Source organism: Ursus arctos, unplaced genomic scaffold (assembly GCF_023065955.2).
Source record: "Ursus arctos isolate Adak ecotype North America unplaced genomic scaffold, UrsArc2.0 scaffold_4, whole genome shotgun sequence".
Lineage (NCBI taxonomy): Eukaryota > Metazoa > Chordata > Mammalia > Carnivora > Ursidae > Ursus > Ursus arctos.
This window is the reverse complement of record NW_026623056.1, coordinates 49,437,016-49,463,925: the sequence shown is the minus strand read 5'-3', so window position 1 is coordinate 49,463,925 and position 26,910 is coordinate 49,437,016. Positions and strand designations below refer to the sequence as shown.

The window sequence follows — 26,910 nt, the reverse complement described above, 5'->3', positions numbered from 1 at the left end:
TATCATCTCCTTCCCTGCTGTTAAAAGTGAGGAAGTGCCCCTCTTCATCAGAGGCCACCCCTCCACTTGTGATCTGGATCCACACTGTCCCCACTTCAAGGACTTCACTCTGTTAACTATTTCTCCTCTGCATCAAACTACATCTCTACTGAAGCATTCCCATGAGCATAAAAACACTCACTCTAGTATTTTCTATCTTTCAAAAATCCCCATTCCCTGCAGCTACTACCCCATTTCTTAGCTCTTTATTGCCAAACCTCCAAAGAACAGCCACTCTACTTGACTTCTGCCTACCTCAACGTGTGCTCCTTCTCAATTTCCTTTGCTAAATTCTCCCCCCTCCACCTGAGTTCTACAAGTGGAACCCTCACGGCCTCATCTCTTCTCTCTCTAGGTGATTACATCCATTGTCCTGGCATTACATAAAATCTAAAATTAGGCGGCTCTCGGATTTGAATCTTTAGCCCAAACCACTTCCTTAAAATAAAGACATTTCTTAATTCAACTTCTACTTAGCTGTCTCACTCCTTCCCCATTCTATCGTTATTAACATTCCTGCTTTTCTTTACTGGTCACATCCAATACAACAGCAAGGTGTTGTTCTCAGCTTTCTTTCATGTTTCACCTAGACTACTACAACAGCACCCTTATGTGGTCTCCTTGTCTCCACGCCTTCCTCCCTATATTCTTGACAGAACACTGAAAGCAAGTTTAGAGGATGTTCCTGCTCTACTTAATATCCTTAAATATTTTCCACTAGACCCAGAATCAAATCCAATCTCCCTACCTATGCAATATGCAAGGCTTTGTCTCATCTGCCCTCTACTACTTCTCCAGTTGCATATCTCTATACTCTAGGATCCTTTATAATTCTTTAATCACACCAAACTCTTTCCTGCCTCAGAGCAATTACACATATGGTTTCCTCTATTTGTAACACTGTCTTCTCTGTTTTATGTACCAACCCCACCCCCAGTCATTCCTCTATTACAGATCAGGTTAATTCTTTAAAACATTTATGAAAATGTCATTTACTAGTTTGTTGTTTAGCTATCCTTGAGCTCTATGCATAACTGTTTGCTTTTATAAACCCAACTCGTACCACAGTAACCTTCCATATAGGAGACAGTCCATAAAATTTGGTTGAACAATAAATGGCGAGAATACAATTGCCCAATAACAACAGAAAAGGATGGTCAACTTTAGTAACATCTTAAAAAGTGCAAATTAAAACAATGAGAGACAGCATTTTTCTCCTACCAGAATGGCAAATATTATTAAGACTGATGATATAAGTCAGTGACAATGATAGCAAACAAGCATGTTCATATTATTATTGTTGAGCATAGGTATTGATGCTGTTTCTTTATATTTTCATTTCTAGAATTTTATTCTTGAATTTTATCCTCCCAAAAGTATACAAAAAAATACTTACGAAAATATTTACTCAAACACTGAATGCAATAGGTAAAATAGGAAACAATCCAAATGTTCATCAATAAGAAGATGTTCCCAGTATGCAACTATACAACAGCTACTATATACAGCATTTCAGGAAGAATGACAAATCTTCATGTGCTAAGAAAAACTGCACAAGATATAGTGGCAACTGAAAGAATATGTTACAACAAATAAATAAAATAAAATAAAATAAAATAAAATAAAATAGGTCTCCCCCCAACCCCACATATGGAGAAAAAAAGTTGAAATAATAGCCTCAAACTGTTGAGAAGGATGGGGTCACCAGAAACTGTAGCTTCCTGTATTATCTAATTTTATAAAATCTGATATAAATATAACTTTGGGTTATATTTGTAACCAGCAAAACTAAAATCTGTTCTTAAAAAAGTTATGTAATTAAAGGATATGAAAACAAAAACCCTGTAATTTCAAAACAATTGTAAATGTTCAGAAAATTTATTAGATTTGGGTAGTATTAACTGAAACACTATACAAATAAAGAAAACAAAAAGAAGAAAAAAACCACCTAAGATACATACCAACTGTTCAAAGGCAGCAGCTCTGTTTTGATAAAACGTGGAAAGGTCAGCGTTCTTCTCTATAGGGCACAAACTGATCGCCTCAGTATAGCACTGAATAGCTTGTTCATATTTTCCTGCTTTAAAATATTTGTTGCCTTTGTTCTTGGCTGCTTGGGCTCTATCAAGAGAGTTCTAAAATGAAAGGAAATAACACTTACCAATACTCAGGAATAGATTCAGATCAGTGATTAAACAGTGATAAACTACATGAACAGACACTTCTCCAAAGAAGACACAGAAATGGCTAACAGGGGGCGCCTGGGTGGCACAGCGGTTAAGCGTCTGCCTCCGGCTCAGGGCGTGATCCCGGCGTTACGGGATCGAGCCCCACGTCAGGCTCCTCCGCTATGAGCCTGCTTCTTCCTCTCCCACTCCCCCTTCTTGTGTTCCCTCTCTCGCTGGCTGTCTCTATCTCTGTCAAATAAATAAATAAAATCTTTAAAAAAAAAAAAAAAAAGAAATGGCTAACAGACACATGAAAAAATGTTCATCATTAGCCATCAGGGAAATTCAAATCAAAACCACACTGAGATACCACCTTACACCAGTTAGAATGGCTAAAATTAACAAGGCAGGAAACAACAAATGTTGGAGAGGATGTGGAGAAAGGGGAACCCTCTTACACTGGTGGTGGGAATGCAAGCTGGTGCAGCCACTTGGGAAAACAGTGTGGAGGTTCCTCAAGAAGTTAAAAATAGAGCTACCCTATGACCCAGCAACTGCACTACTGGGTATTTACCCCAAAGATACAGATGTAGTGAAAAGAAGGGGCACATGCACCCCAATGTTCATAGCAGCAATGTCCACAATAGTAAACTGTGGAAGGAGCCGAGATGCCCTTCAACAGATGAATGGATAGAGAAGATGTGGTCCATATATACAATGGAATATTTCTCAGCCATCAGAAAGGATGAATACCCACCATTTGCATCGACATGGATGGAACAGGAGGGGATTATGCTAAGTGAAATAAATCAAGCAGAGAAAGACAATTATCACATGGTTTCACTCATATGTGGAACATAAGGACTAGCACGGAGGACATTAGGGGAAGGAAGGGAAAACTGAAGGGGGGCGGGAATTGAGGGGGAGATGAACCATGAGAGACTATGGACTCTGGGAAATAATCTGAGGGTTTCAGAGGGGAGGACGTTGAGGGATGGGTTAGCCCAGTGATGGGTATTAAGGAGGGCACGTACCGCAATGAACATTAGGTGTTATACACAAGCAATGAATCATGGAACACTACATCAAAACCTAATGAAGTACTGTATGGTGGCTAACATAATAAAAATAAATAAATAAATAAATAAATGAAAATAAACGGTGAAAAACTGACAGAAGAAAAATGGGGAGGCAGAGTGGCTGTTTACAGTGTAAGTCACTTCATATAAATATCTTCATGGGATAAAGAGTCAGTAGTAGGATTGTTAAGCCAAAGGTTACTTATTTTTTTCATATTACAAGTTTTTATTTTATTTAAAATTTTAGGTAGTTAACATACAGTGCAATTACTTTTTGGAGTAGAATTCAGTGATTCACCAATTACAAGTGCCTTTCTTAATACTCATGACCCATTTAGCCCATCATCCCCCCAACATTCCTCCATCAACCCTCAGTTTGTTCTCTATTGTTAAGAGTCTCTTATGGCTTGTTTCCCTCTCCTTTTTTTCTTTTTCCCCTTCCCATTTGTTCATCTGTATTCTTAAATTCCACAAGGTTTATGTATTTTTAATTTCAAAAAAATTGCTGTAGTACTTTAAATGTAAAGATCCACTTTCCTGTCATTCCTGCCAGCAAGAGTTGTGACAGCTAATTTTTGCCAGTCTAATGGGTTCTCCATCAGGAGTGATTTTACTGGTTAGGACACATTTCACAATGTCTGGAGACATTTCTGATTGTCACAACCAAAGCCGCAGGAGGTAGGGGTGATTAGCTGCTATTGTTACCTGGTGGGTACCAGGGATGCTGGTAAACATTCTGCAATGCACAGCACAGCCCCCCAGCACAAAGAATTATCAGATCCAAAATGTCAACAGTGCCAAGTTCATTGAAAAATCATGATATAAAGTAATATTCCAATATTATTTTGATTTTCATTTTACTCATTATTAATAAATCTGAAAATCTTTTCATGTTTATTGACCATGTGGCTTTCTTATTCTGAAAACCATTTTATTCATGTGTGCTGCTATTTTTCTTTTAGGCTGTTTGACAACAGTGTAGAACAGATACTAGAAACACTTTGCCATCTTCATTATAATTGTTACTCCAAATCTGTTGTTTGTTCATCAATAAATTTTTTGTACTCCCATCTTTGTCTCAGAATTTTTCTGGGGGACCCAACTTACATTCTTCATGTGTACAATACAGAAGAGTTGGTAGTTACCACCCACTGAGGATAGCTGTGAATACTTCAGTCAACATTTGGGAAGCATTCTGGAGACAATTCCAGTTATCCAGGTTCTAACTACTAAATCGAAGAGCTTTGTGGCACGTCTTTACCCAAAACTTTGTCAGCACCATCCAACTTTAACAAATATGTGACTATGAAAGAATGAATCTATAGATCTTCAACAAGTAAGCACTGTTGAAAAAAGCAAAAGCAGCTGCCCTTATAAATAACTTAACTGTGAAAGCCAAGTTGCTTAGGGCCCAGGGCATCTCACTCACAAAGAGAAAATGAAACAGCAACCCTTTTTTGTATCTGCTCTTTCTTCCCTTACTCTTGCTTCATTTTTCTTTGAGGCTTCCCCCGCATTTACCTTTCACTCCCCTTCTCCTTTAGCCTGAGTACAACTATAGTTATTTTTTAAAAGTATAGTGTGCAAAGATATTAGAAACTGCATTTATCTAAGTTCAGATATATTAATACATTTTTTTAAGTAGGCTCCACACCCAACATGGGGCTTGAACTCATGACTCCTGAGATCAAGAGCCACATGCTCTACTGACTGAGCCAGCCAGGCACCCCCTAAGTTCAGAATATTAAACACTTAGTTTAAGCCAGCTGGTGTCAATAAGGAATATAGTTTAAAACCAGGATGTAGGAGGATGAAAAGAACCAAATAAACCATAAATAAAAGATGAATATACAATCTTCCATTTGTCAAAAGCCTTATCATCTTCCAAAAACTCTGACAGTGAAAATCCTTGGCACAAAACATCCATAATAGACAACCTGGAATCTCTTATGTGGCCATGGACTACAGGAGGGCAACTATCAAGTTGATTGCTGGAAAACTGCATTTGAAGCAACTTCAACAGTCCTCCCACTCCACTGAGAGAAACAGAAGTCAGACTGGAGTAGGGCTCTGTCATCCACAAGGAGCGAGGATCCTCTACACCCAAAAGACAAGTGACAGGCATACCTGGGCAGTCTTCTAAGGGACCACATTGCCGAGTACTGCTAACATTAGAGAGATAGTATTTGAGAAAAGCAGGATAAACCAAGCAAACAGAAACTTGAACATCAGAGGAGTAAGAGGCTATCATAGTCATTTAAAAAAACAGGCTGCTTTTGGGGTGCATGGGTGGCTCAGTCAGTTAAGTGTCGGACTCTTGATTTCAGCTCAGGTCATGATCTCAGGGTAGTGAGACCGAGCCCTGTGTCAGGCTCTGTGCTGGGTGTGGAGCCTGCTTAAGATTCTCTTTCTCCCTCTCCCTCTAAAAATTAAAAAAAGAGGCTGCTTTTACAGAGCACCAATTAGACATCGTGAAAATCAAAAAGGATTATTACAGTCAACTCAATAGATGGTCTGGGACTGCATATTAGAATGGGCATAACTGAGAAACAAATTAACAAGTAGAAGGTAGAGCCAAGGATATCTGCCAGAATGCAGTGAAAACAGAGGATCGGGAGGTGAAAAGTTTGGAGGAAAAGTTAAACGACATGGAGTATAAATCCAGATGTTCCAACATCTATCTATCTGGAGTTTAGAAAGAGAGGCACAGAAAGGTGTGTTTAAGGAATTATTAGAAAAATTTCTGGAGCTGAAATGACACATTTTCAGACACATCACAGTGAAATCTCCCAACAAAAATCCTGAAAGTTTTTAGGTTGAAAAAATAGGATGTCCACAAAGGAAAAAGAACCAAACTGGTGTTAGAATGTCACAAACATGAGGTACTAAAAAAAAACAATGAAGTAACAACTTAAAGTTCCGAACAATCTTATACCTCGCCAAACTAGCTTTTAAGGTTGAACACAAGAACAGAAATAGAAGTGGTACAACTTCCTTACCACTAAAAATAAACCCCAAAGAGGGGCAAATGATCAATACAAGCAGGAAGGAGAGGATAAGGAAACAAAAAAGCAGCTTACATATAGCAGGATTAAACATGTTAAGAATCACAATAAATGTGAAAAGGTTAAATCTCCATATTAAAAAAACTATGCTGCCTATTAGGCATGACCTAAAACAAAGTGACAGGTCAAAAAGAATGTAAAAAAAAGTTACAGAAGGCATATACTAAGAAAAAGGCAGTATCAGACAAATAACCATTAAAAAGCCTCAGATGGAACACAGAAGGACAGTTATATTGATAAAAGGCACAATCTGCCAAGAACACATCATAATCACAAATCTTTATGTGCCTAATAAAACTTCAAAATAATGAAACTCAGTTACTTCCGACATTATATATCAAGAAAAACATTCTTCCAATTTCTGGCAAAAAGTTTACAATGTTTCTAAGTCATTTAGAACATGGCTAATACACACCCTTAAACACTGGGGACTGTTTATGTAGAAAATAATGTGGCATATTAAAAGCATGTGAGAAGTATATCTGACTACAGACCTACTGAAGATTTATTTAGTATTTTTAAGAAAGATTAGCAGATTAGATAAAATACATTTTCTGGACAGAGTAATGACCTTGTTTCATTAGCAGAAATAGCAGTGAACTCTTTCTTGTCTACTAGAAGTTTAAGACTAAATAATATCATACAGAATACCAGAAAAAGCAGTCATAGCAAGGGCTGATAAAAGAACAGAGAAATGAGTACACAAGGCTTCCTTCTTCTACTTAGGATAGACAGTTCCTACTTTTATTCAGCAAAGTCTAAATCAACTTAAAACCAATCAAGTGAATCTTTCAATTAGCTATTTTCCCCCACTTTTAGTAAAGTTTTATAACAGCTCCTTTTAAAATTATTAAAAATTCTTTTACTCCAAGATTCTTGGCTGGCTCAGTCAGTACAGCATGTGACTCTTCATGTTGGGGTTCTGAGTTCGAGCCCCATAGTAGGTGTAGAGATTACTTAAAAATAAAAAAAAAAAAAAATTCTGTAACTCCTAAGGCCAAAATCAGAGTCTGGTTAATTTCCTTTCCTTATTATACTGTTAAAAAAAATAAAACACACACACAACACCCCCCCAAACAACAAAAACCCACAAAAACAGAAACACAACCCAACACCCACAATGGTCAGAATGATACTATGGAAAAGGATCAAATTTCATAGGCAAATCACCAAGTTGCAAATTTTCCTCCACTGCTACTCCAGAAAGCAACCAAACTACATTTTCATAGAGCATAATCTTGGTTAATAAACCTACCACCCTAAGCTCACTGCCTGCCCAATTACTTTCTGTCCAACTATTTCCATTCATTAATAAAAATGCAGAGAAATAATGGAATTACAACAGGGACAGTACAGAAAAACTAATTATTTTGGCCTACTGATCAAATTTAGGGCAAAAAGCTGGTTAACACAATCCCAGCCTTCTCCTGTGTCAGGAACTAAACCCTATTTTCATAAGCTTTGAGGCAAAAGCCAGGCAGAAATGAAAATATATGCACTGGACAAAAAAGTTTATATAGAAAACACACAACTAACAATTCTTTATGAGGGATTTTCATTCCATCCTACAGGAACCCTTTGTACTACTATTCAGTCACTCCCCACCTGCTGCCGGCAGTCTACATTCCCAAGTTATAATAACTTTCAGAATTAAAGATTAAAGTTAGAAAATAAGCCCAGAGACAATTTTGAAAGCATATTTTATAAATGAGAAATGAAGATATACAGATCTAAAACATAATGGGAACATCTCGAAATGCTAGTATCTTTCATATGGTCTATTTGCATATCTAAAAGCTACTAGGGAGACTTAAAAGACTATAAAGCCATTTATCTTATTGGAAATCACTTTTGGTTTGGACAGTCTTTTTAAGGTTCTGAACATTCCATAATATTTTACACTAAAATTCTGTGAAAATGCAATTTCTGCATTAATTACAACAAATTATTTTCTAATTGACCTGAAAATTTTTTTTAACAAGTGAATTGTATCATGCCATTCCCTGTTCAAAACCCTCCAATAACTTCCCACTACTATTACCTACACACAAGACTATAAACTTCCATTACTTTACTTCAGCCATATACTAAATTTCCAAACATGGGCATAAATTCAAACTCTGTGAATACGGTCACAATACAGATGAATTGTGAAAAAGATATTTACATCTGCCTAGTATGTCACATAAAGTATGATTTAAAATGGTCTACTAGAAAACTTAGTTTTTTTCCATCCACACTTTAAGTTTCATCTCTTCATAATAACTGTCCAGCAGAGTCAACTCCATGACTTGATGTGATTCTGCTAAATGAATTCAACAAATATTTGGCGCCAAATCTTACAGGGAATCCTGAAGTTAATGCATTAAGAAAAAATCAACTGTCAAAATTACTTCTGAAGAATCTCAAAGAGAGTACTCCAGGTACTCCAGTGGGGATGCACGGTAGGTGCTATTACTATCCTCAGTTTACATATAAAGCAACTGAAGGCCAGGGAGACTAATTTGCCTAAGGCAGGATTCAAATTCAAGCAATCTGACTCCAGGTTGCCTAAACTACTGTACTGCATGGATCGTCATCCACGTTCTATGAAGAATATCGTTAGAATCACACCCAGATTCACATTCTGGAACTAAAACAAAGAGATTCAGATATCCTATCTTGCTCAGTACTGACTCTAGGGCAAAAGGTCTTTATATGAAAAGACAAAGAATCATCAGCACAATTAGATCTTTTTCTTTATGCCAAGCAATTATAACTGAATTCATTTTAGTTAAAAGCACGTCTGACGTAACTCCACTGTACAACAACCAACAGGATAGTCTTTATCCTGAAGGAATACTAGGGGCAGTGTAAGAAACAAACAAGTAGACTGGCAGCTTCTCTGCAGAACTACTACTGATTAAAAAAAATTGAAACCGCAATTCACATCAGGAAAATGTACATTAGGTGATTAGTATATTGTGTAATAACCAGAAAATTATTAGGCCCAAAGTAGCAACTGCATATATATATATACACACATACATCCAAAACTATCTGAGTAAGACACAAGAATTAAAAACAAATAACTCAGGTAATAAATCTAAAACGAAACAATGAGAAAAGTAAGTATGTATGTCTCTTCAACAACACTGTGCTAGAACTTGTCAAACAAGAGGCAAACCTAGGAATCTGCCCCACACCTTTTGGAGAGACGTATCTACTCTGGAGAACAATTAACATTTAAAGACCAAAGTGACAGATACTAAAGTATAATAACAGTAAATTGAGTGGAATACAAAGTTTAAAAAAAAAAAAGCAAGGTTTGACAATCAATGAAGGTTACTCACAGGAATTGCTCTGGAACCAAAAATGACTGACAAAGGAGAGTTGGGAAAATACTCCAAGAAGGAAAAACAACCCCAACAGAGTTATTTGCGCACATATACACACGAGAAATTCGGGAAACCAAAAAGAGTCCTTCAAAATAAGTCCTGCAATGGTAACACTGACTACATTACAGAAAGCTTTCAATGATATACATTTGGCAATAAGAACTCACTGTAAATTTTTAGCAAGTATTTATAAAATATTATTCTGATGATCACATATAGTCACTGTGAAAGGAAATGAACTGGAATCTATGTATAAGAAAATAAAATGGTTATCACCATAATTACACATTTATATCAAGTTAAAATATACACGAGGTGGTTTGATAGTATTTCTTTTCAATGGTTTCATTCCCTTATATTTACCAAATTCCAAAAGCATATTTTAAAATTTGAATTCCAGCTTAAAAGAAGTAGCAATCAACTGGGGAAAACTGACAGCATGTGAAACAATCTTTTAAAATACTTTATCGACCAACTGTTACTTTTATATGAATAAAAGCTAGGATAACAAGAAAATACTGAGATAATAATAAAGTCCTTTCCCATATTATATTTTAAAAATCTACATGTATGTGTATACATACACACACACACACACACACACACACACACACGTTTACACACAAACACACATACCTACAAAAAATGAAGCTTCATTGGTACATTTACTTAACCTCTGCTTTGTACCAAGCATTGTATTGGGTTCTGAGAATACAAGAGTAAGACAGAGCCAGTCCTAGCCTTCACATATTCCAGAGTTATAGCAGGAAAGACACGAATAAGCAACTCTACTAGTAACATGTGGTAAGTGGAAGGGAAAAGTTCAGTGTTACATAATCACATAGTGGTATGCCCAGGTAAAGAAAGGGTTTCAGAAAAGGTTAAAATACTTACATGTTGTGATTTGAAGGATGAGAAGGTAGGGGTACTGGGCACAGAATATTCAAAGACGGAAAACATGAGGAAGTGTCAAGATATAAAGTTGAAGAAGCAAGCAGGATCAAGATCATGGAGGGTCTTACATGACAGTGAGTTTGAACTTTATGTTGTGGGGAATGAACAGAACACGACTTAATGATTTTAAGCGTGGGGCTGTCAAGATTTATTCTGGCAGTGACAAAATGGATTAGAGGAAGACAAGTGAGAGAAGCAGGTATTTAGTTGAGAAATAATGGCAATGCGAATGTAGTAGTCAGACTTGAGAATTTTCTAGGTGTTTTCCTGGATTGGATGTGGAAAACACGCAAGGAGCAGAAAGTTAAGATGATATCCAAGTCTCTGGCTTGGGAAACTAGTTAGATGAGGCACATTGATAAGGGGTACTCTCAGGAAAAACAGGAGTCTGGATGTGAAATATCTGTGAAGTAGTGAATGGAAAATTCCCCTTAAATTTGGGCCTCTTGAGAGGTCTAGGCTAGAGGCAAGAAATTAGGGAGCTATCAGTACATGAGATAAATAAAGCTCCTGTAGAGCAAACAAGCATCGAGTGAAGGTGTGAAAGGTAAGAATGCTTATGACAGAACCATGAAGATCACCAAAAAGAGGAGGCAGAGGAAAGAGCCTGGAAAGGAGACCGAGAACAATCAGCAAGGGAGGTATCAAGAAATTTTTAAAAAGCAAAGAAAATCAGAATATAGTATGTCAGAAGCCACAGGAAAAGTTATGAAATTAAGAGCAGACAATGTGAGTGAGCTAAAGATCGAGTGAGATAAAGACTGAAAGGTGTTCACTAGACTTAGTTATACAGGAATGTCATTGGTGGCCCTGATTTTTAAAATGACAAGAAGCTCATTTAAGGGGAGAGAATTACTTTACTTCAAAAATGACTGAAAACAGCAGGTTACTCAGTCTGTGACCCCCTAATTAAAATATTTAAGTACATTTCTCCCTTCCCATTCTAGAGTGCTTAGATTAGTGGTTCCTAACCATTTCATGTGGGATAACTCCTGTGTAACACTAAAAAAACTTGAATACCAGAATAACTATATTTTGTCATCAGATTAAAAAACTACCAGATAAAAAGCTACTATACTCAATGAAGTTTTAAATAGATGCACATTTCAAAAAAAAAATCCCAAGTTTGAAAAAAGAAATGCCTAAGACATCTATCTATGTAGCCAGAATACCATTACTTGGTGTCTATGTGGGTGTGGTAGTCCCTTGCTGTAACTCAGGCCCAGAGAATGAGAAGCCCTATGGATAAGATGCTCTTCAAAGAATCTTTCCAACTTTGGAAACCTGTAATTCTTCAAGTTTAAAAAAAAATTACTGAAGCAAAATGGCACATCATGGTAGGTTTTTCAATGGCCCAAAATGGAACATGATTTAATACTTTAAGTACCTCAATCTTAGATGCTATCAACTGCAATTTGATGCCTTTCTTTAGTGAAATCCTAAAATCCCATTAAAGAGAAATATGAATTTCTGTTTTTGCTTTCAAGTGTTTATCCCAGAAAAAAAGATAAATGGCTGCACATGAAAATTTCAAGCTGGATAATTTTATTGGTTCATTTTACATAAGGCAAACGTAGACCAACAAACAAAATTACCACTGATTTTTATTCACTGAACACTGAACAGACAATATTTGTCCATTCCTTCATTCCCTTAAAAATTACAGCTGTTGCTCAGGTGGGCAAAGAACAGTTGGGGCATCAGGATTCTGCCAGTTTTTCCTCAGATAAAACAAAATTATTTCCTTATTTATCAAACCCACTAAGGTTGCCAACTGAAAGGTGCTATTCAAATATAAAGCAATTTCTCCAACCACAGATAATAAATAAATTATAACTGGCGGTCAGTTATATATAGATAGTCTAATAATAACTTTAAGGACTATAAAAGACAGAAAAACAGTCTTTCGGTATTTACTAGTCACCATCAGTTAAAACACAAACTTCCTTTAGAAGAATGGCAAAGACACTGTTGCTTTACTGAAGAATCATTTAGTAATTCAAACCAAGAATATAAGCCCACAAATTCCACAAGGTGAACAACCCTAAGTGTGTTTTGCTCAGTTTTATTTTGGGTCAAAAATAATAAATCATTAAAGCAGTTCAAGTTACACAAGTCATTCTTAAAATCTAATTTTTAACAGCAGCGACTTAAAAAAAATTGTTCTGATAAAACTACAAAACACCCCCAAATTTAAAAATCATCACACTGCTGACCCAGACAATGCTGAAAAACTAAAAATGGGATTTAAGAAAATTTAAAATCTGAAAGGCAGTTTGCTAAATTCCACACCAATGGTATGCTAAATTCAAATACCAAACGGGTAAGGTGGGGCAGTATTTGAAACTGAGAAAAAAAAAAAAAAAAAAAAAAAAGTCGAAAAGTTTCATGTATAAAAATTATTTTTATTTTTAGTGGTTATAGAACTAAAAGCTTTTATGTGTTTCTCATTCATTCACTATTCTTCTGTTAAAATGAAACTAACAAAAGAAATAGGAATTGACCAGAGAATTTCAGACATATGAAAACGACATAACGCAAGTGCGAATTCAAAGAATCTCCCGATTACCACTCTCATTAGCAGCGCTCAGAGGCAAAAATTTTTAGGGCTGGAAAAGATATTAGAGATCTAAAATATTGTAATCCTCTCATAGTATATGGGGATGACACTAACACCAGAGAGATAAAATGACCTTCCGGAGGTAACTATGCTGGAGAGTCCACTACAAAGTGCACATCTCCTAATTCTCACAGTCCATGGTCTCTTCCAGGGTATCATACTGCATCTTTTCTACATTAAAAAAAAAAAAGGGCAATGTTTTACTCTCCCATTACAAAGACTCTCTCACAGCCTACCACAATACCTGACATATAGTGGGCATTAAATTATGGTAGTTCACTCCGACATCAAAACTTCCTTTAATGCTAATTTGACTACTTAGTAAAATCATGTCTTTAACCTGAATAATACAATGTGGAAATGACTTGCAAATGTATTTGACTGGGAGTTATTTAACCAAAGGTTTCTACGAACTGTGGTTTACTCCGAACTACCACTGTACAATCCAAGAGGCAAATAAAATCTTCCACCTCACCCCATCCCAGTATTGTTAAATGCAGCCAGGCTTATTCCCCACAGCTGTCAGATACCAAAAGGATTTAACAGTCGGTTCAACAAAACCATGTAAAGCGGTTCACCAGATACTCTGACGCTTGGCCGAACATCAAAGAATCTTTATCACGCATGTCAGGCTTGATCATGTAAATTTTCAGGTAAAATTAAAAAATGAATTTAAGATGCTTCTACCAAAAAAGTTTAAGAATTCATTCCCACAGATTAAAAAAAAAAAAAAACAAATGCTACTCAACACCATTTTACTCTGTCAACAGTCACTGTATTTACCTAGCCCCTACCCTAAGAGACTTCAAAAAACGGTGGTGGCTCGTTATTAGAAGATTATTACCGATCAAATTCAGGCCTCGGGAATCAGCACAGCAATTCCTATCAACGACAATGTACTAATCGTTAATGGAATTTGGCTTCCTTCACTAGGTAAATACAATTTTCACATTTGCAGATGTCCCCCGTACCCAAAACGCCAGAGATAAATGCTGTGTCACTGAGAAAAAAGACAAGTATTTGTCTGAAACCAAAGGAAACTATCAAAGAAGGACGCTACCTTGTGCTCCCCCCCCCCCGGCTATTCCAATCCCTACAAAGGCAGCCAGAAACGTGCTTCCCTAATAAACCCATGTGCTGCCAGGCAGCTTCCGTCTAATGGTAAGCCCCCTGACCCGCACTAGAGCTAGTCAAGGAAAGGCTGCACCCGCTGGGTTCCACCTCTATTGCCCAAGACTGCTTCTCACCATTTCCAGGTGAGCACCGGGGCCCTCCGGATGTCCGCTGCCCGGGGCCGGACTGGCCCTGCCCTCTGGGGTCTTCCGTTCGCTGTTGCGCTTTAAACCGCCGGCGTCGCCTCGGCCCCCAGCCTCCCGTCGCCGCCTCTGCCGGCTCCACAGGTACATGGCACCTGCGCCCAGCAGCAGGGGCGCCCCGACTGCCAGCGCCAGCTGCCATCGCGGTAGGCCCCCAGTGCCGGGGCCCGCAGTCGCGCCGCCGCCGCCCACCCCGCTCCCGGAGCTGGGCGCAGCCGCCGCGACCACCGCCGCCTCCACAGGCTTAGAGGCGGCCATGACGAGTGTCCTCCGCCACCGCCTCCCTGCTGGTCGCGGGCGCCTCAGTCACCAGGTAGCGGAGGAAGACCGGAGGGAGGGAAGGAAGGCAGTGGGCGAGCGAGCACGCTAGGCAGCGAGAGCGGACGACAGAAAAGGGCCAGAGGTCACCGGAAGCCTAGGGCATGCCGGGCCAAACCCGGCCGTCCTTTTCCTCCCTTCTCAACCGTGGGGAGGGGGGTTGGGAGAAGAGGGGGGAAATTACTTCCGGGTCAGGGGGAACAGGGCGGGAGGGGGCGACCTGAGTGGCCCTATCTCTTTCCTTTCGCCCCGCTGCTGTTTGTGAGACTAGCTTCTAGGGTCTTGGGCCTCCGGTGCTAGCCAACGTCGTTCCCTCCGCCTTCAGAGGGCCCTCTTATCTGGGGAAGCGGAGGAGGGACGCATATACAGCGGATTTACGGTGCGCAAGCGAACGGTGAAAGTTCTGCGACGGCCCTGAGAACGGGCGGGAGTGGCGCAGGAGCTGTGAATGTTATTGGTTGGCAAGAGTGGTGGGCGGGGCGTAGCCCGAGTAGCCCAGTTTATTGGTGGAATTTGGGCTTCGTTTTCCCGTTACCGCCACGTAGGCGCATCTTAGACCTTTGGGGCTGGTAGTTTGGTTGTCCGTCTGCCAGTCTGGAAAACCAACGGCTTAACAGTGTTAAAGGTGTGTGAAGGGAGAACTCAAAGCTAGAGCTAGCCTGTTTTATCACCGATCCTCTTATTTCTACCGTGGCCAGATTTTAGTTTGGAGGAATTTGAGATTACTGGGAGCAACAGCAGATAGCAGAAATCAGACTGGGTGGATACGGGCAAATCTAAATTGCCTTCCGCCAAAACGGCTTGAACGGAATCCCTGCGGTTCACTGTACCAGTCGCGAAAGCGATGACGTCTGTATGTTGTTAATGAAGTTCTTGAACCGAGTGGGTAGACATGCGAAGACCCAGAGTTCCCTCCTGCTTGCAGCTTTCCTATACGTATTTGTGCGTCGTGCTGGATTTCTCCTGACATCCCAACCCACGTCGCGATCCCTGGAACACCCGCGCCCTCCGCAGTGCTCTGATCCGCCCACTGCCTTGCGACTTTTGCACCAGCTGTCTCAGCCTTCTTGCTTCATTCCCAAACCGAAATTTCAATTCATAGCTTTCATATAGCTTTGTCAAGTCCTTTCTCCATGCTCTGAACCAGACATCTTAAAATACAAGAATTTCCCTAGCAAGGAATTCTTCGGAATTCATAGTATTTTCAATAAGAAAAGACAAGTATTAATAGAGAATCCAGAGCAATGGCTCCCCATTTTAAGTATACTGGTCTGCAGCCCCTTATATTAAAAATTTTAAAGGATCATTCAGCTTTGGGGCACAACAGGATTTTCAGCATCACAGTAGAGCTACATAAAGATTGAAAGATAATTTATAAAGTGGCACCAAAATAGACGGATTAAATTAGAATGGCCTAATTTGAAGGTTTCAGGATCATTGCTTTTCTCCTGCTTCATGTAGGTTCCTATTAGTAAATTGCTTTCAGGTAATAGGGTTCTTCAGCAACAGACTAAAAAGATGAGCTAAAATTCGTAGCAATAGAATTGAGTTGATCAAATAGCGATTGTTGCAGGTAATCGTCTTTTGTTCCTTCCTGATTCCCAACCCCCGAAGGAAAGTCTTCTGGCCTTAATGTAATTTCTCCCTTGCCATTTCAGAGTAGAGTTAGGATTTTTCTTTACTGAAATTTCCATTTTTCTGCAGCCTCAGGGGATTGTAGAATGCTAGTAATTACTGTTGGTAGGAACTAAGTCATTTGAAGTTTTTAAAACTCATTTGTTGGAATAGGTAACATTGTTATGGTTTCAATCCAAAAGTTACAAAGGGTTTACTGTGAAAAGTCACCCTGTCCCTAGCCACCCAATTCCCCTCTCCAAAGGTGATCAGTGTTAGAATTTCTTCACTTTATTTAATTTTTATCTAAAAGTCTGTTTTTATTGGTTTTATTTTTAAGATCGGCATCAGTAAATGAATTTGTTCTTGTTACTTTTGTGATTTATTGAATATATCATTTCATTCCCTAGCCTATTCATCTCTTTTCTCCCATTTTCTCCATTTCCTTATTGATTATAGTGTAGAACTGGGTAAGAATGTCATTAGTTCTATGACCTCACTGACCTGATGCATACATTTCTGAGCTGTGAAATAGTGAAAACATACCTCTCACACCTACATGTGAAATATTTAATTTTTTAGTACATTGTTTGTTACAAAATAGCAGACATTCACTGCTTTGTTTTCTGTTTTTCTAAATTTTAAAGGAGAGAAGTAAAATTGTCTCTATGAAGTTTTATGTATGTGAACATAGACATTTTCTTGCTAGATTAATGCAACTCAATAGATTTCTTCACCTCTTCTCTGCTCTATCTTGGGAGTCAGTTGAAATGAGGTAGAACATCTAATGGACTGGGATGTAAGAGACCTGAGTTCTCATTCTAGATTTTAATACTAATGAGCTATGTGTGTGACTGTGGGCACCAATGTCCTCAGTGGATTAGATGATTTCTAAGTCTCCTCCTAGCTTTAAAATTGTATGATTCTATCCCCTTCATTGTCATCGCTACATGAAAGGCTTTCTTATTGGTAGAGTTGGTAGATAGCTGCTTGATTGGTGTTTAAGCCTTCCAGTGAGTCCACAGACATATGAAGCACATACATACACAGTTGGATTCTCTTTCAACTTTTCCTTAGTTTCCATTCTCTATTTTTCTTCACTGAAAAATTACTGGAAGGAATTGTTTATGCCTGTTTTCTCTACTTATTTCATCCAAAATCTATCAAAATATGGTTTCTAACTTTATTACTAGTCTGAAACTACCTTAAAGATCACTTAATTCATTGTTTGTTTTTGGCTTTATTCTGCTTTTATTGAAGCACTTGATACCATTGGTCATTCCCTTCTTGAAACATTGTTTTCCCTGGCTTTCAGGAGACTAAATTCTCCTGGTTCTTCTACTCATGTCCAATTTCTAGATAAATGCTGTCCAATAGAACTTTCTGTGATGTTGGAAGTGTTTTATATCCATGACATCCAGCATGATTTGTATCTGTTGATGTCCAATAGCCACATGTAGCTATTGGGCACTTGGAGATATAGCTAGTGTGACTAAATTTTTCATTTTCATTTAAATAGACTTAAATGGGTTCATGTGACTAATGATTACCATATTGGGTAGCACAGCTCCAGATCTTCCTCAAGTATAGGAATCCACAGGAATTTGTCTTCTTCTTTGTCTGTGGTCTCTCCGTTAGTAACCAAAATGTGTCTCATTGCTTCAGGTACCATTTCTCTGAAGATCATAAATATCTAAATATTTATTGGTATGACTGTTCTGTTCACCTCTAGCCCTATAATTTTCTACTATTTTCTGAGCAGCTTTGCCTGGATGCCTTATTTTAAAGAATATAACTCATCATCTTCCCTCTTCACTCCTTCCGTTTGTAAAATCCCCTTTTTCTCACAATACCACTGTTACCTTACTGGTTATCCATATTTGAAAGTTTAGGCTTTTTGGACCCTCTTTTCCAACTCTACCTACCTAGCACAAGTGAATATACCAATATAAATATATGTAAACAAAATCTGCTGTGAAGTCTTATTCTCTTGTAATACCTTATAAATATTTTTTTCTTCCTTCTATGCCCCCTGCTACCTCCTGGTTCAAATACATGAAAACACTTAAAAGTGTGTCTGACAAATAACAGATGCTGAATAAATAGTTGTTTCTTCCCTTCTTTTTTCTTTTCTCTATTTTCTTTTCCTTTCTGAATGCTGTTACCAGCTTCCCAGCTTCCAGCACCTGTCTTCTGTGTGTCACTCTGCACTTAAGATACTAGATTAGTCTTCCCAAAGCACAATCCCAATTTCATTCTTGAGCTCAAAAACTTTTAGACCCTCTCCACTTCCTATGAGGTTAAATGTGTGTCCATCCCCTCCTCCCTTATACTTCTTCGATTTTCTTGGTCCACATTCATAGCACTTACCAGTGTTTAAAATTATGTGACCCGTGACCAGACATAAACTCTGTGAAGACAGAAACTTTGTTTGTCTTGTACTCCCAGAGCCCAGAAGATAGTCCATGTAATGGTTAATTTTATGTGTTGACTAGGCCATGAGGTGTCCAGATAATTGGTCACACATTATTCTGGGTGGCTGTTTTTTGGATGAGATTAACATTTGAATCAATAGACTGAGTTAAACAGATGGCGCTTCCTATTGTGAGTGGCCCTAATCAGTTGGAGGCTTGAAAAGAATAAAGAGGCTGACTTTCCCTCAGTAAGAGGGAGGTTCCACTGCTTGACTACCTTGAGATGGGACATTGGTTTTTTCGTGCCTTTGGAAGTGAACTGAAGCATTGGCTCTTGGGTCTTGCTTGAGCTTGCCAGCTTTCAGACTGGAATTTGTAGCATCAGCTCTCGAGTCTCTCTCAACCACAGATCTTGGGACTTCTCAGCCTCCATAGTTGTATGAGTCCATTCCTTATAGTAAATCTTACAAATATGTATATCCAGTAGTTTCTGGTTCTGTTTCTCTGGAGCATGCCATGTAATACAGATTTTGGTACTAGGAGGGGAGTAGCTGCTACAAGAGATACCTAAAAATGTGGAAGTGGTTTTGGAATTGCGATAGGTAGAGGCTGAAAGTTTTGAGTTGTGTGCTACAAAAAGCTGAGATTTCTGTGAAGGAGCTGTTGGTAGACATAAGGACGTTAAAGGCAATTCTGTTGAGGGCTTAGAAAGAAAAAAATGAGAGATCGAGATGAAGTTTTCATTTTTACAGATATACATAATCATGAACAGAATGTTGGTAAAAATATGGATGTTAAAGGCTATTTCAGTGAGGCCTCAGAGGAAATGAGGAACAGACTATTGGAAACTGGAGGAAAGTGATTTTTCTTATAAAGTGCTAAAGAACTTGGCTGAATTGTGTCCTAGTGTCTTGTAGAAGGTAGAACTTACGAGTGATGAAATTGGGTATTTAGCAGAAGAGATTTCTAAGCAAAGCATTGAAGGTGTGGTTTAGGTTCTCCCTATTGCTTATAGTGAAATGGAAGAGGAGGCAGATGAGTTGAAGAAGGAACTGTTAAGTAAAAAGGAACGAAAACTTGGAGATTGGAAAATTCTTAGCCTATCCATGTTGCAAAAAACAAGAAAGCTTGTTCTCAAGAGAACACTAATGGTATACCTGAACAACGATTTGAAAGATCTTGAATGGAATTCATGGGCTCCATCAGCCATCTCAGCAGAGGCCAGGTACAGAGATAGGGTGATACCAGAAGAAACACCGCCAGCTGGGAGTAAAGAGGACCAGAAAAAAAAAAAAAAAAAAAAAAGGAGGTGGGAGGGCAGAATAAAGGAAGGCTGTTGGACTTTTGGGATTGCATAGGACCATGTGGGACCATAGACCTATTCTGCTATAAGCATGCTTTATCTTTCAAAAGGAAAGAATGACCCCAAAGGCTCTCCGGAAATCAGAACTGCCACTCCCACCACAGACTCAGGGGGCAGAACTGGTTCTTCCTGTTTCAAAGGGTGGGCCCACCAGGATGCCCCCACGGTGCCTCAGGGGCAGGGTTATAGTTGTAGAGAACTGCATGGACAGTTCTGCTTCCTTTCCCCACTGAGGTGACACTGCCACCCTGTTGGGTATGGAGGGCAGAGTATAAAAACCAAGAAGATTATTCTTGAGCCTTCAGATCTAATGGAATTTGCTGTGCTAAATTTTGAACTTGTTTGGGACCCCATACCCCTTCTTTCATATTTTTCCCTTTTGGAATGGAAATGTCTATAATATGTCTGTCACATCATTGTATTTATGTGCAAATAATGTGTCTGATATCACAGGTTCACAGACGGACAGGAATTTTGCCTCAGGATAAATCATATCTCAAGTCTCACCCATACTTGATTTGGATGATATTGAAATGAGACGTTGGACCTTAGATTTTAGAGTAGATGCTGGAATGAGTTAAGACTTTGGGGGCTGTTGGGATGAGATGAATATGTTTTACAGGTAAGGACATGAATTTTGGGGGACTGGGGCATCAGTCACTGTACCAAAATCTGTATTAGCCTCCTAGGGCTGCTATAACCAAATGCCACAGACTGGGTGGCTTGAACAACAGAAATTTATTTCTCACAGTTCTGGAAGCTGGGAAGTCCCAAATCAAGGTTCTGGTCAATGTGGTTTCTAATGAAAGCTCTACTCCTGGTTTGTAGATGGCTGCGTTCTCCCTGTGTCTTCACATGATTTCTTTCTCTCTCTCTCCTCTCTCTCTCTCTCTCTCTCTTTTCGTGGTAACTAGGGGAGAGAGAGAGAGCTCGAGCATGCAAGCTCTTTAGTGCCTCTTCTTAGAAAAGCACTAATCCCATGGGACCAGGGTCCCACCCTCTTGATCTCATTTAACCCTAATGACCTCCCTAAGGCTCTAAACACCATCACATTAGGAACTAGGAATTCAACCTAAGAATTTGGTTTGTTGGAGGGAGACACAAATATTCAATCCAAAGCATATAGTAAACATTCAATAGATACTGTTTTAAGTAAATGATATTGAAGGGTATCAAAGAAGGAAAAAATGACATTTAGGATGAAATAGATAGAATCCTCATTTACTTAAAGCAATATTGAGTGTCCACTATATTATGAGCCTTCCTTTAAACTCCCAAAATACTTTTCTGGAACTTTCTTAAAACATAGCCCTTTTTACCTTGTTTTATAGAATTATACTTGTCCTGCCTCATCTATTAAACTATAAGCATCGCAAATCAGAAGCTATGTCTGATACTTATCTTTTTATCTTTTATGGTGCCTAACATAGTGTCTCCAACAAAGCTATACGTCAGAGCAAAGGACTATGTTTTTTCTTTCTGCATTGGACTTATACAACAGTATAATTTTTCCTCACAACTCCCAAATTGCCATAATTATTTGTTCTCCTGTGCCACCCATACTCAGTTCTGAGTCCTTGAGGGGTGAGAATCATGTTCTAGCTGTCTTTGTGCTCCTGCATCTATTACTGGGCATCTATTACTATGGCTGGGCACACAATAATTGTCAGCTTACTTATTTATCCATGCAACATAATACCTGAAATGTGGTCAGTGCTGAATAAAGAGTTGATGAAGTGTTTGTTGAGCAATTCCCTGACTGCTGCTTCATTTCCATTACTGTCACCAACATTAATGATCTGGTGCCACCATTGCTGTCCAACCACTGATATCAGCTAAGAAACCAACTCAGTTGCTGCCACTGCTGCCATCACCAGGAATAGTCTGCTTCCATTAGCAACATCATCCCACCTATTGTCTCCAGCCCCAAGCATGCTGTAGTCAGTTACCACCTGCACCACTGCAGCTGCTTCCACTGGGACTGATTGGTTTGTCCTTCATACCCCACTTACGATACATAGAAGTCTGTGTTTCCTCTGAGCCCTCATGCTGTTAATTTTTCCCCAGTTTTTCTCCTGATGGTTTCTGCCTTATTCAACTTCCATCAAAGCATCAGTTGAGTGGGTGATACTTCTTTGTTTCTTAGAGGGAATGTCACTTGATGATTCAGTCAAGTGGCTGTTCTTTTTGCTGTCAGAAGGAGCCTCTGCATTTATCTTCAGGGAACAATTTACAGTCACCCTAGCTCCCTCTCCTTAGCTGTGACTGATGGCGCACACGTATACTTTATGCAGTCATTAGCCACCTTTCTGCCCACTCACAGATTTGTAAGATCTATCATCAATCCTCATCAACTTAGTTCATCGCCACCCACAAGAATTTGTGTCATTTGCAAATGTAGAAATGTTGCCTTGCTTCTACTTACAAAGATATTACATATAGACTATGTGAATTGTGCCCTGCACAAGGATGCTGGAGCAAGTGGAGGCTGAGGTCCAGCCTGCACTCTATTCCTCACAGTCTGGTATCAGGCTGTGTCTGCCTGGAGAAAAGTGCTCCATTATCTAAATTGCATGAAGATACTGGTCCATCACTAAGTGATGGGCCTGCAGTGGGGTATCCACCAATAAAGGGTACCATTGTCTAATTCATTCCTATTAGACTAGTAGTCTTGGTTATGCAGACTTGATCTTAGCATTGATCTAGCACTGAACCTGAAGTCCTCTAGGCTATTCTTCCCTATCTTTACCTTTTGTTGTTTTTTTCCAAATCAGTGAAAACTAGCCTCAAATCCAACAATGAGGAGAAGACTTAATTTTGTTAAATTATGAAAAAATGGAAAACCATAAAAAATAGTTTCTGTGCCTAGGTTCCGGTTATCTATTGCTGCTTAACAAACTATCCCAAGTGGCAGTGGCTTAAAGCAACTTAGTGACTTCAAACAACTATTTTATTACATCTTAAAGTTTTAGTGCTCAGGAATTTGGGCAAGGCTTGACTGAATTTTCTGTTGGTGTCAATGGTTTATTCTTCTGGCAGATGGACTGGTCTAGAGGGCTCAAGACAGCTTCACTCCAGTGTCTCACACCTTGGTGCAAATGGCTTGAAGACTGGACTGATTTGAGACTATATAGGAGGGCACCTTTTTGTGGCCTTTCCAGCATGGCAGGGCAGTCACACTCATGTGGCAGCTAAGGATTCCTAGAGAGAATGTCCCAGGAGCCCTAGGCAGAAGTTGCGTAACTTTCTAAAACATCACTCTGCCACCTTCTATGGACCAGGCATGTTACTAAAGCCAGCACAGATTCTTGGGGAGGTGAATTAGACTCCAATTCTCAATGGGAGAAGTAGCAAAAAAGTTGCAATTCCTTTTAATCTACCACCATCTTTCACTAAGATTTAACCAACGTTACAATCTTGTCATATTTGCTTGTGACACAGTTAGAAGAAATATTTTTGTTATAGAACCTTGATAAAGATCATCTGAAAGTCTAAATAAATGATCATACCTAATAGTGAAATGTTAGTACTTTTCTCTTTGAAGTCAAGAACAGTCGGGGATTTCAGGTTCTAGTACGTAGTACTGAAGGTGTTAGTCAAAATAATAAGACAAAAAAGGAAATAAAAAGAGATTGGAAAGAAAGAAGCAACTTTTCATTATTTATAAGACAATATGGTTGTTTTCATAGAAAATCCCAAAAAAAGTATAATCTACTAGAACTAATAGTTTAGCAATAAAAGATTAACGCTATTCTCAAATTGGTCCCTGATGTTTTCCAAACTATTGGCTATTTTGTGCAGGTGCACACGCCCTGCTGGATGGCCCCTGGAAGGGTCATTTTTTAAACTGTGAAATGTCCAGTGGTTCCAGCACCACTTGTTGAATAGGTTTTTCCTTACTCCATCGAATTGTTTTTGTTCTTTTTCAACATTTAGTTTAAATACCTATATCTATATTTGTTCCTGGATTCTCTATTCTGTTCCATTGGTCTATGTGTATCTCTATCAATACCACACTGTCTCTATTATTGTAGCTATACTGTAAGCCTTAACATTGTATAGCATAGCTCTCCCATTCTACTCCTCATTTTCAGAATTGTTTTTAACTATTTCACGTCCTTCGAATGTCTATAAATTTTAGAATAAGCTTTTCTATGTCTATAAACACCTGGATAGGAATTTGTATTAAACCTGTATGGGGAGAACTGACATCTTTATTCTATGGAGTCTTCTAATTCATGAGTAAGTCTTTCCGTTTCTTTAGTCTTCTTTGATTTCTTTCATCAGCTTTCTGTCATTTTCAGAATATAGATTCTAAACATGTTTTCTTAGATTTGTATCTAAGTATTTCACTTTCTTTGAGGGGCAATTATAAATGGTATTGTGATTTTAATTTTGATTTCCATATGTTCATTTTTAGTATGTAGAAATGCAATTAATTTTTCTTTGTATTGAGCCGGTATCTTGGGACATTGCTGAAACTCACTTATAGGTTCTAGGAGCTCTTGTTTTTGTTTTTATAAATCCCTTAGGGTTTTGTATAGAGACAATCATTATCTGCAAATAGAATTTTATGTCTTTCTTTAAAATCTGTATGCCTTCCCTCATCCCCCTCCCATTTTCTTCCCTCATTGCTCCAGCTAGAACTTCTACCACTGTATTGAATGAAAGTGGTGAGAGTGGGCATTCTTGCCTTTTTCCTGATCTCGGACGGAAAGATTTCAGCCTTTCACCATTAAGTATGACATGCAGGAATCATTTTAAAATAACATCTTTTCATGATTACAAAAGTGATACATGATCACTTACAGAATATAGAAAAAAGTATAAAGAAAAAAAATTATTTGAAATCCCATGATTCATAGTTGATATTTGGGATCATACTGATAAACTGTATCTTCTAGGGTTCTCCAGAAAAACAAAACCAATAGGGTATATATGTGTGTGTGTAGGTGTGTGTCATGTAGAAAGAGAGAGAGAGGGAGGGAGATTTATTTTAAGGAATCGGCTCACGTGATGATGGAGGCTGGCAAACCCAAAGTCTGCAGGGTGGGCCAGCAGGCTGGAGATCCAGGGCAAGCAATGTTGCACTTGAAGTCCGAAAGCAGTCTGTGGGTAGAATTCCTTCTTGCTTGGGGTAGGTCAATCTTATTTTCTGCTTAGGCTATTTGATTAAATGAGGCCCACCCACGTTATGGAGGACAATCTGCTTTACTCAAAATCCACCAATTGAAATATAAATCTCATCCAGAGATCTTGCCATTTGTTTTTTGGGTTTTTTTAAAGATTTTATTTATTTATTTGACAGACAGAGAGAACACAAGCAGGGGAAGTGGGAGAGGGAGAAGCAGGCTGCCCGCCGAGCAGGGAGCCTGACAAGGGGCTCGATCCCAGCACCCTGGGATCATGACCTGAGCTGAAGGCAGACGCTTAACTGACTGAGCCACCCAGGCGCCCCAGATCTTGCCATTTGTGACAACATGGATGGACCTAGAGGGTATTAGGCTAAGTGAAATAAGTCAGACTGAGAAAGATAAATACCACATGATTTCACTTATATGTGGAATCTACCAAATAAATGAATAAACAAACAAAAAGCAGAATCAGACCTATAAAAAAAGAGACCAGTCTGATGGTTGCCAAAGGGATGGGCAAAACTGATGAAGGGGAATGGGAGATACAGGCTTCCAGTTATGGAAAGAACAAATCATGGGAATAAGAGGTATAACATAGGGAATATAGTCAATGATATTGTAATAGCATTGTATGGTGATAACATATAGAGATGTTAAATCACTAAGTTATACACCTGAAACTAATGTACCATTGTGGGTCACCTATACTCAAATTTAAAAAAAATTTTTTAATTTTATTTGCCATAAATAAATAAATAAATAAATAACAATTTATACTGTTAAAAAATGTAATTCTCATCCAAAAACACTCTCAAGAAACATCCAGAATAAAGTTTGACCAAACATCTAGGCACCATGGGCCAGTCAGGTTGACAAATAAAATTAACTATCACAATGTATTATATTTTGATTTTGTCACCAAATATTTTATTTTGAGAAGTTCCCTGTGTCATTAAATCCCTTGACTTTTTTATGATTGCATAAGATTCTGTTGTATGAATGTGCCATAATTTATTAGCATGATCTCCAATTCTGCTTTTTTTTTTTTAAAGATTTTATTTATTTATTTGACAGAGAGAGAGACAGCCAGCGAGAGAGGGAACACAAACAGGGGGAGTGGGAGAGGAAGAAGCAGGCTCCCAGCAGAGCAGGGAGCCCGATGTGGGGCTCTATCCCAGCACCCTGGGATCACGCCCTGAGCCGAAGACAGATGCTTAACTACTGAGCCACCCAGGTGCCCCTCCAGTTGTGCTTTTAAGATATTTCCACAGTTTTGCTATTTTATTTTTTTAAAAGATTTTATTTATTTACTTACTTATTTGGGAGAGCGAGTGTGCACGTGGGGGGAGGGGCAGATGGAGAAAGAGGGACAAGCAGACTCCAGACAAAGTGTTGAGTGTAGAGCCTGATGGGGGGCTTGATCCCACAACCCCGAAATCACGAACTGA

General features: G+C 38.8%; 2 protein-coding genes across 5 annotated transcripts in view; one reads left to right on the top strand and one right to left on the bottom strand.

Moving 5' to 3' along the window:
* TOMM70 (translocase of outer mitochondrial membrane 70) overlaps positions 1 to 15,075 on the bottom strand; it is a 34,572-nt gene extending 19,497 nt beyond the window's left edge. The window contains exons 1-2 of the mRNA XM_026492124.4: positions 14,550 to 15,075; positions 2,001 to 2,174 (exon numbers count right to left, since the gene is read on the bottom strand). Coding sequence (XP_026347909.1) covers positions 2,001 to 2,174; positions 14,550 to 14,876 — 501 coding nt within the window. The 5' untranslated portion in view covers positions 14,877 to 15,075. The remainder of the gene's footprint in view (positions 1 to 2,000; positions 2,175 to 14,549) is intronic.
* A 61-nt stretch (positions 15,076 to 15,136) lies between these two features.
* Positions 15,137 to 26,910, top strand: part of LNP1 (leukemia NUP98 fusion partner 1) — a 34,284-nt gene continuing 22,510 nt past the window's right edge. For 2 of the 4 annotated variants that reach the window (XM_048215268.2, XM_026492135.3), the window contains exon 1: positions 15,137 to 15,315. The gene's annotated coding sequence lies outside the window, so the exon portion shown is untranslated. Of the gene's footprint in view, positions 15,562 to 26,910 lie in introns of all 4 variants that reach the window. The other 2 variants (XM_057306724.1, XM_044381553.3) reach the window with 1 other exon arrangement.